General features: G+C 41.5%; 1 protein-coding gene across 4 annotated transcripts in view; it reads left to right on the top strand.

Moving 5' to 3' along the window:
- Tnc (tenascin C) overlaps positions 1-10722 on the top strand; it is an 88203-nt gene that overhangs the window by 50379 nt on the left and 27102 nt on the right. Inside the window, exons 13-14 of one of the 4 annotated variants that reach the window (XM_029476825.1) lie at positions 1045-1317; positions 3585-3857. The exons of the other annotated variants lie outside the window; for them this stretch is intronic. Coding sequence (XP_029332685.1) covers positions 1045-1317; positions 3585-3857 — 546 coding nt within the window. The remainder of the gene's footprint in view (positions 1-1044; positions 1318-3584; positions 3858-10722) is intronic. 4 annotated transcript variants of the gene reach the window in all.

Below are 10722 nucleotides of genomic sequence, written 5' to 3'. Positions count from 1 at the left end.
TCTCTCTCTCTCTCTCTCTCTCTCTCTCTCTCTCTCTCTCTCTCTCTCGCACACACACACACATTAGAGCTGAGACTGTACTGAATCCCAAACAGTGAATTTGTCCATACCCCAAAGTCAGACTTTCTTAATCAGCAATAACTGAAGATCCTTCTGACACAGTTAAAAAGAACAACTAACAGTGGGCCCTGCTTGGCGCGTGTACTAAGCAATACAGAATCACTCTTAAGTAAAAGGAAGCAAGCTGACTTCACACAGCCTTGCTTTGTGATGCAGCCATGTTTCATGCCAAGGGTTAAGACAGTGGGAGAGTGCAAGCCAAGCCAGGAATCTATTGCGTAACATCATGTCCTTGAAAGTTGAGAAAAAAGCTCAGAGATAAACCAGACCACCTGTCAAAACTTGGGAACACGAGTTCTTCAGAAGCCCAAATACAGAGCAGGTAGCCAGCCACAAGATGACCCTTTACCTCAAGTAATAAAATGAGGCATGGCTTCGCACATGACTAAGATATTCCAAAACACATCAACAGGCTCTATGTTTTATGTTGCCATTTATCAATTTCTGTGCCTTGTGTGTGAGATGAAGATGTTAATAAATATCAGGTAATCATAGAACCTAATGAGATGGTACTGTCACTTCTACTTAAAACTGAGGCTCAGAGAGAAAGCCAGACTCCCAAGATGATACAGCTTGCCAGGTCTGTGGACCTCCAACTCCTGTGCTTTGACTACTCCTACTTCCTTACCCCTCTGCAATCCCACATTGTCCTGGTTGCCTCTAGCCACTGCCTGTGCATTCCCAGAGATTTCCATTCCTTTCAAGGAGGAATGATGCAAAGTTTCCTTTCCTGCCTGTTTCAACTCTTCTCGAAAACCATAACCAGAGTAGCAAAAATCTGAATACAGAAATACCCGGAGATCAGGAGCTACCGAAACAAAACACTCTTTCTCTCCCCTTCTGCTTTTCTGGAGTAGGGTTGTGGGACATTCGGCTGCCTTGCTTGGTTTGCAGCACTAACAGCAAATTCTCTGCCTTCTTCAGAGGATCTCCCTCAGCTGGGAGGCTTGTCTGTGACTGAGGTCAGCTGGGACGGCCTCACACTCAACTGGACCACAGATGACCTGGCCTATAAGCACTTTGTCGTTCAGGTGCAGGAGGCCAATAATGTGGAGGCCGCTCAGAACCTCACGGTACCCGGCAGCCTCAGAGCTGTGGACATCCCAGGCCTCAAGGCCAACACCCCTTATAGAGTCTCCATCTACGGGGTCATCCGGGGCTATAGAACACCGATGCTCTCTACTGACGTCTCCACAGGTATCATCTCCACTGCCCATGCTTAGTCCTCATGGTTCTCTCGCACGCTCGCTCCCTCTTGCTCTCTCTCTCTCTCTCTCTCTCTCTCTCTCTCTCTCTCTCTCTCTCTCTCTTCACTCCCCCATCTCTCTCCCCACTCCTCTCTCTCTGAGATGGCAAGGGAATTAGCTTTTCTTCCTGGCTAATTCCTTTCTGCGCATGACGCATGCTCAGAGCCCTTTATGTGAGCTGTTCCATCATTCCAATGCCTTCGCCACAGCAGTGATGAGCCATGTAAGATACTCACACTTCTGGCCTCCAACATCCACTTTCTTGATTCACCTAGTCAGTACCACAATGGCATCTTTGCACGGTGGCCTCTGTTTGGAGAACCAACCTGTTTGGTTTTAACTTCCATCTGTAATCCTGGCAGAGAATCAAAAGCCCATCCTCCCCACATGTGAGCTTTGATGGAGCACAGACCATTTATTGTAGGGACTCTTTTGCTGTTTGAGCATTATTTCAAAATTTCTCGTGGAGATGTGTCCTACAGTGCTTACACTTACACAGTGATTCTTTGAAATGAAGTGAGCACAACAGGAGAACTGAATTACCCTCCAGTAGGCAAAATTCTCTCAGATGCAGAGTCATTGCTAGAACACCAAACTATCAAGCTATCCGTCAAAGAGAGGAGACATACAATTCTGAATGGATAATATACCAAAGATACTGTTGATCTGTAGCAGGACCCTCGGTAGCTCTCAGAGCAAGAAGTATTTCAGGCTATAAATGGAACAGAGTTGCTTTGCTCTGTGAGTCAAGAGTTATTCCCCGAAGCAAGCTTCCGATTCCCGATTCCGACACCAGGGATGCGCTCTGGTTTACTCCTTACACTGTTACAGTTATAAAGCTTTCAATGTGAGTCTTCCCAAGTGAACAGCCTTTCCTAACCCTGTCTTCTGTGGCTCATCTTCATGGTGTGCCCTGATGAGTTCTTTCTCATGACAATGTCTCCCTTTTTTATATACTCACTGTGTCTAAACTCTCATAGCAAACCATTACATCTTTGTTGATTCAAAAGGATAACTCTGCGATTTTTGCCTCAGTTGTTATAGGAACTGTCACTGATACATACATAAAACGTAAGCAACCCCAGTCTGGACAGTGACCTCAGGCTGACCAGAGATTACAGTTGAGGATCCCCTGACTTTTCTCCAGGGTTCTTGTCTGACATCCACAAACTATTCTGTCCCAGAAGGCAGAAAAATCAATCACCTACCACTTCTGATCTTTCCTGCAGATCTCATGGCTTGGATGCCATCTGTATTCTTTTTTATGGTAGCAACATTCTTGTCTCTGACGAGTTGGCCCACAGAGGGGAAGGGCTATAATTAATCTGTGAATCTGGGATTAGGGATCTTTCTCCTCGCTACATAGACTGTACTGGTTTCACAAATGCCTCCCATGTGCATACACTGCATGCTATATCACTGCTTCTCAGGAAAGCAAAAGCACTGGCAGGACATCTCCCCAGAAAAATATTATTTCTTAGCTAAAAAGGGTTGTCTGAATGGTTTGGCTGAGCTGTCTTGGCTGCCAATACAGGACTAACCTTCTTGGCCTACATAGACATAAGTAAAAGAGAACATGCTATTTTAACAGATGATGAGAATAGCTGGCTCTCCCTTATCTAAAGTATGGAAAAAATAATTAAGAGTTACCCTGAGAGATGGGAGTATCTTTTCAAGTGACAAAATCAGAAGCCTCCAGGTCCCACTCAGGGAGGCCCATGCTGTCAGCATTATTTAGCACTCATTTAGATAGATAGGCATTCTCTCAAAGCTAATGCAGGAATCCACATAATCTTGGTCCCTGAGTTTAGCTCAAGAGCCTGAAAGCTGTCAGCCCTCATATCTTTTGACTGATTGCCAATGGCCCTGAGGCAGGGCTCTCGGAGACAGATCCAGCTAAGATGAAGCCAATTCCACTGAGACTAGCCAGCCTGTCTTCTGTGCTGAAGTATCTTGCCAGGCCTGATCATCAGTGGCAAATGCAGGGGAGAAAAGTCTAACAGCTATCCCCTCCTTTGCTCAGTTTCCTCTTAACAAAGCCATTTTCTCCTTCCCTGGCACTGATTAGCAGTGGCAGCATGCTTTGTCTCGCTATAACCCTGAACTATCGGACCTTACTCCCCAGGCATGATGCTGTTAACCACCTCCACCTTGAAACACAGCCAAATAACTAAATCATTTGATTTTTTTTCTCTCTCCTTCCCTCTCATCCTTCAGCCAAAGAACCTGAAATTGGAAACTTAAATGTTTCTGATGTAACTCCTAAGAGCTTCAATCTCTCCTGGACAGCTACCGACGGGATCTTCGACATGTTTACTATTGAAATTATTGATTCTAATAGGTTTCTGCAAACAGCAGAACATAATATATCTGGTGCTGAACGAACTGCCCACATCTCAGGGCTTCCGCCTAGTACTGATTTCATTGTCTACCTCTCTGGAATTGCTCCCAGCATCCGTACCAAAACCATCAGTACCACAGCCACCACAGGTACATGAGCGTTCTCTAGTTTCTGACGCTTTCTCTCCACAGTCTCTCTCAGCACGATGAAGCCACTTGATTTCATTGGCCAATGAGGTATAAACCATTGAATATCAACTTTCCTAGGTTGCTGGGCTGCATCACTGTCTAACAAAATTTTCTTCTGACAGCCACCTAAATGGTACATTCGCATGAATCCATATCTCTGATTATCATAAGCAGACCATTCTAAGTATCATATGAAATTTTGTCCAGGTGGCCACAAATAAGGACCTCCCTCCTTTGGTAACTTCAAAATCATCATGATAATTGTCCTAGGCTTGCAAAGATGTCTCTTCTAATCAAATTTACGTTTTTTTTTTTGATTATCCTAATATCTGTCTCTCTGTAAAGTCTTGGATATCCTCATACCCAAATATCCTAGGGATTTAAGAAAATTGTCAACGGTGCCCGGTTTGCTTTTTTTTTTTTTTTCTCCAGCTGGGAAAATGGCAAGAAAGAGCTATGATAGTTAACTCATCATATAAGCAAGAGGTACCCACGTCATCCATATTACCTCAACCTCAACGCCAGTCGTAGAGGAAAAGATGTCCCTGTCTAGAATGCTGAGAGACACATAGCAAAAAGATGATAATACTCCTTCTCAGATAAGAAACCTGGGTCCGAAGGGAGCAAACTATCCTTGCTCTGCATATGTAGTCCTGAGGCATGTGTTCTGTGCCAGATGATTTCTTTAGTGCCTTGAGGAAGACTCCAGAGAGGAGAGCATTGCCCACTCAAGCAACATTCTAAGCACATTTGAGGCAGTACCTTCACTTTACAGATAAATTAACATGGTCCAGACTAGAAAAAACGTAAGGAATGCAGTTTTCCCTTATAGTTCACAAAAGAAGGTCCATGTTCTAGGGAACACAAGAAAAGGATTGGCATTATAGCATCGAAATTGCCTTCTGCTTAGATCACCAATGGTTGACGGAGACCCAATTTATATGCTGTTTTAGACTGTTATCAGGGTAGTCCTGGAAAAAAGGAGCTGGGGATACTTGGTTCCTAGTCTATTCATGTTAAAGTACAGTAACACAGAGGGGACAAAAGTAAGTTGACCATGTGTACTTGGGTTGAATTTGTTTTCAACAAAGAATAATTTCTTGCCTGAAAGGCAGAGTCTAAAACCTTATGGACTTAGTCTTCTGTGTTTTAAATTTTTTCTCTAATGGTGAATTTGATGAATATACTTTTATATGTAATCTTATTGCTGTCATAGACAGCTCTCCTCTTAGCCACATCTCTGCCTCAAATATGACCTCGGGAGCTTGCCTTAAATAGCTTTCTTATAGAAGTTAGTTGGTTTGATCGTCACCAAACAACAGTGGTATACTCTATCCTTAGTCATCCTGAAACTCTGCCATCTCCAGCCTCAAGCAAGGCATCTTCTAATTACAGCACTTAGCTGCCCAGAATGATAGGCAGATAGCATCCTCAGATCCTGATGGTCCATGCAGTCACAAATACTACCCATTAGAGGTTCTTCGGTCTCCATTGAGCCCCCTTTGAGCAACATTTTAAAAATCAGCTACTGCCCCCTTTTCATCCTCTTACTTCTACCAGATCCTTTTTAATTTAATGTAGGCATCTAATCAAAGCTTTAAAGTACAAATAAGGGACCTTCATAGTCTGTTTCTCCCATATACCCCTTGCAATTTGGAGTTGCTCTGTGTTGAGTTAATAGGTCTTGCTTTGGTTTGAAGTCCTAAATCATCTTTTCCTCTTCTCTTTAACAGTATCCCCTCATAGCACCCATTCATTCTCACCTGTCTGTAGTCCTTCTAATCAAAGCTTGCCTGTGTACCATTCAAAGGAATGTCTGCATGCTGTTTTAAGTCAAACATAATCTCTAGTCTCTTTTCATTTGCCTGGATTTTATATATTGATTGCTACCCTTGGGATGCTAAGAAAGAACCCTAAATTGCAACCAATAAGTCTCATGAGAAAACCCAGTGGTACCCACCTTGTCCTTGAAATTTTCATTTTCTGGATTCCTGATAGATAGGCTGCTCTCTTTTGACATCTACTCTGTTGAGCATGCACTGTCACCTGCTGTTGTCTGTTCCAAAGCACTAGAACTTTCTTCCCATCCATCATCTTGTCAGAGTTGCAGTGCATGTGGTGAATACTCAGAGCATTAAATCTTTAAACATGTCTATCTTTCTTGGAAGTAGACAGCATGCCAAGGAAGTGTTCATAGGAGAAGTGATGGGAGAAAAATTTCCCTTGCCTGCATGGAACACTGACCAAACCCTAACTAGCATTCTCTTTCTGGGTTTTGTCTTATATCTCACAATTCACCATGGTTGCATCCTCTGAGAGTTCACTAAAGGTAATGCTAACCTCAGGAACCAAGGCCTCCCTCCCTCCATCTGCATGATGAATGTGTTAGCACTGCCAGACTCCCTACTGTAGCATGAGAAGAATTATAGACTGTATCTTTAATTCAAGAGATAGCTCCTAAAGCAGAAGACAGTAAAGAGCTGAGTTCCATCTGGAGGACTTTATCTTTTGTGTGGTTGTAAAAACACTGCCAAAGTGGTAGCAAAACTACAGCTTTATCAACACCTCAGAATGACAGGACAGAAAAGGCATGCCAGCGCTATGATTGTAAGCTGTTTCTGAGCCAGATTGGTTGGATCCTTAGAGACTTTAGAGCATCTATGCCATGGAGTTTTGTAGTTAAATATTGTTCAAATGAACCTAGTCTTATCTCTAAATATTGGAGCTGAGACAAAACAACTTCCAGGTTGGAAAAATACTTTGCCTCTTTCCAACTCTAAATCCTATCAATAGCTCAGTCCTCTAGGGCTACCGATTCTCTTTAGAATCAACCTGGTTTGACATACTTCACATTTGTGTCATTTACTAAATGACTAGGAGTATGGACCTACGTACATCTCAGCTGATACTAGCTATGAAAGCCTATTATGTTAAATGAGTTTCTCATATTACTATTTAAGAAACAAGACTTTTTTTTCTTGGTTTTTCGAGACAGGGTTTCTCTGTATAGCCCTGGCTATCCTGGAACTTACTTTGTAGACCAGGCTGGCCTTGAACTCAGAAATCCACCTGCTGTCTCCTGAGTGCTGACCTCAACAGAATTTTCTCTTTACAAAGGCTCTATTAAGCAAACTCCCTAATCAAGGAATTTGATGTTTAACTTCAAGTTTTCCTACATCTTACACATCTACTAGACGTTTTTTAATATAATCCATCTTCACTTGTATAGCATTTGGGGTGAGGTATAGATTTTCCTATTATGCATGCATTTAAGTTTCCAATGTCCTTGAAGAAATTTCACATAGATGCAGATGTTAGCCTTGAATTTGTGCATCCATATAGGTTAAATGAACACTAAGAAGCAAAGACTGCTCAATGGGATACCATCTCACTGAGGCATTTAGAGACATTCCTAAGATATAGGATTCATAGCCTAGCAATGCTGGAGTCAACAAGACTGCATAGAATTAGTTACAGAACAAGCTTTTCAAAGCCTTTGAAGGGATGTGTACTCTGTGAATCTTATTGGTAAAAGAAAATGGTTGCTGTTTATGATGGATGCTTCAACATGAAGCTGCCTTTCCCTGGGACATCTTGACCTCAGAGATTTTGGCAAATGTAGCCACAATATATTTTATTCATCCTATCTGTACTTCTGATGGCTGGCTAACTTTCCTTTACAAATGGCTCCAAACATGTTTACACTTTAAAAGAACACAAATAAATGACTGCAGAAAAATCAGTAACTTCCTTGTCATATGGTAAATGTAAGCATAGATACTGCCTGACTTTCAATTTTTTCTGCAAGTATTTGGTTAAATACAGACATTCCTCTCTCTCCTCTCTCTCTCTCTCTCTCTCTCTCTCTCTCTCTCTCTCTCTCTCTTTCTCTTTCTCTGTTTCTGCCCATGTTCCTTCCCTTCAGAGCCAGAACCACAGTTGGGCATGCTAATCTTTAGCAATATTACTCCTGACAGCTTCAATATGTCATGGACCACACAAGCTGGGCTTTTTGCAAAGATTGTTATCAATGTGAGCAATACTCATTCACTTCATGAGTCTCAGCAACTCACAGTCCCGGGAGATGCGCAGCTTGGTAGAGAACACTGCCTGTGATGTCAGTGTGACAGGGACCACCTGGGCTGGTGACCCTAGAGGACCCCTCACACCCCTCACTGCCTTTGTCATTACAGGTATTCAAAGGTTCTCTCTGTCAGTTTAGGATTCTGGAAAAAGGAGATAGGCACTCTAAAGAAAAATCTAATCTCAAACATAGTCTTGACTCCAAATATAAAGGCCTTTGTTTTTAACCTACAGGAAATAAATATATATGTATTCATGTCATATATATGTCATATATACATATATATTCATTAGGATACATATGGTACAAAGTGATATTTTAACATATGTATTTATTGAAGAATCACCAAATCAAATCAAATTAATTTATCAATCATGTCATCTACCTTTTGTGATAATACTTAAAATCTAATCTTTTGGCTCTTTGGAACATCGGCTACTATTAGTTATTATTAACTGAGGCAACTATTCTGTGCCTCAGTTAGCTTATTCTGCACCTCACTGAAGCTTATTCCTACTGGCCAGTTGAGCTTTTGTGCCTCTTGACCAATGGCAAGTGGCCAACCCCATTTCTGGTGACCAGTATTCTTCTTTCTACTCCTATCAGTTCAATTTGCCAAGATTCTCCATAAAAGGGAGATGGTGAAGTGGTTTCTCTTCCTCTTCTTGGCTTATTTCACTTAATATTCTCCAGGCTTACCTGTGACATCAAGAATGATAGAATTCCCTTCTTTTGTGGCTAGATAGTATTCTCCTACATGTACTTACCAAATGTTGTTACTAATGTAGCCATTGAGGGAAACGGATTGCTATGCAATGTTATTTCTAATAGCAGAGAGGCCAAATGTAAATTTCTAGCCACTAAAAGCAATGGCACTCCTGAGAGGAGGAGGACCCTTATAGACCCTCTTGGAAGCTCTTTAGATTTGTAGACTTGACTTAGAGCGTCAGGTATCTTTTGGCCCGTTTTCTAGAATGCTTGATCCATGCAGAAAGTCTGGAGAAAGAGTGAAATTTAAATTAGTGATGATCTAGAGCAGGAATTATGTCCATAAATTGAGGTATGTAAGATGTAAAGTACCTAGTGTCCTAGAGGGTCCCCAAATCCTATAATTTGCCATTTAAGAAAAAACAACCCAAAGCCAAACAAAAAACAAAACAAAAACCTTACTCTTAAAACAGTCAAGCACAGAAACTGGCATGTTCAACCTAGGAAGATAGATACATGCTAAACTTTATACACTTATTAAATTTGAACTGTGATGTTTCTATGGATCATATAAAGAGATGCTGCCTATTTTCTGTCCTGATCTTACCTTAAGTCAATGGTAAAGTCTGTACATGGTTTCATAAAAGTAAATCTCTAACTTGACAAACCTCTAAAAAATGCTTAGAAATTCTCTTCTACTAAACTCTGAGGAGATAGACGTAGTCATGACCCTTAAACTAAGCTAGTTTCTCCCAGAGTCTAAATTACTATAAGTGAGCTGTGTTAATAAGTACAGTTAACTAATTGTGATAGCTGAGATCAAGTCTGGTTGATTTCTAAACCTATCCCACATCATCTTACCTACACATAGCCCTGGCAAATTTGTTTGGACCCTGATGTCCTTATGTTAGGGAAGAGGGTACCCACTGGTGCTGCTGGCCATCTACATTAGGAATCTAGCAGACACAGTGAAAAGTAACTGCCTAGCCTCCACTGGATCCTCTACTAGTGTTATGTCCTCCTGTTGCTTCCCAACAGTATAAGGAGAGTGGGCTTCTTAAAAGTAAATTGGGGTGTAGGTCAAAGTTAAATTCACATGTCTGGCATGAGTAAGACCTTAGATTTGTTCCCCTTCCACAAGCCCAGGGGAAACAATAGAAATATGCCTCACAACTTACTCTTAGTAGAACACTGGGTATGTTTTAGCCTAAGATTTTAAATATATTTTCCTTTCAATTATCAAATGTGAATATAAGCTGGGTTTTTTTAAGTACAGCAGAAAGAATGGGGTGAGAGGAAGACTCTTTCTACCTGAGCACCCAAAGCTCATCAGGCCCTTACATGTCACCTTCTGAAGGACCTCCCACAAGTCAGAGAGAAGCCAGGGAAGCTGAAAGAGCAGCCCTCAGGAGGGAAACAGAGATCCAGTTACAGAATTGTTTCTGCTAATCCCTGGTGTGAAAAGACTCTACATTTTGAAAGAGGCATACCAAAGAAGAAATGAAAATGAATAGGAAAGACTGTGGGTGGAAAAAACAAGCCCTTGATTGACTAATTAGCCTGAAAGTACCTGTTTTCTCTGGAATTCACTGCTTTGATGGCATGGAGTTACAGAGGCCAGCTATCAAAGAAGGGCACCACTTCTCTAAACAAAACCAACATTTGAGAACCTTGTTTTACAAATCAAGACTGTTTGCATGGTAAAAAAAATTTCATATTTGCTTTGATAGAGTTACAGCTCTTGGAAAATCTTATGAGAAAAATAAACTCTAAAAATAAACATTAACTGTTACAAAATCAGCACAGGAAGTCCAAGCCACAGCAAAGTTTAAGTCTCTACTTATGGATTCATTCACTTAGTCATCCAGGTGCCAAGAAATTCTTTTTAAACATTGTCTTTATATCCTAGGGAAATTTGACCGTAGGCATTGGTGCAAGGTCATTTATCGCTTTGAAAATTCTCAGTTAGATGAAACAACATGAGCAAGTGAGCAAGAGGGGAGAGGAGAGGAGAGGAGAGGAGAGGAGAGGAGA

This window comes from Mus caroli, chromosome 4, assembly GCF_900094665.2.
Source record: "Mus caroli chromosome 4, CAROLI_EIJ_v1.1, whole genome shotgun sequence".
NCBI lineage: Eukaryota > Metazoa > Chordata > Mammalia > Rodentia > Muridae > Mus > Mus caroli.
Note: the sequence above shows the minus strand (reverse complement) of the source record. Positions and strands in the feature narration are given on the sequence as shown.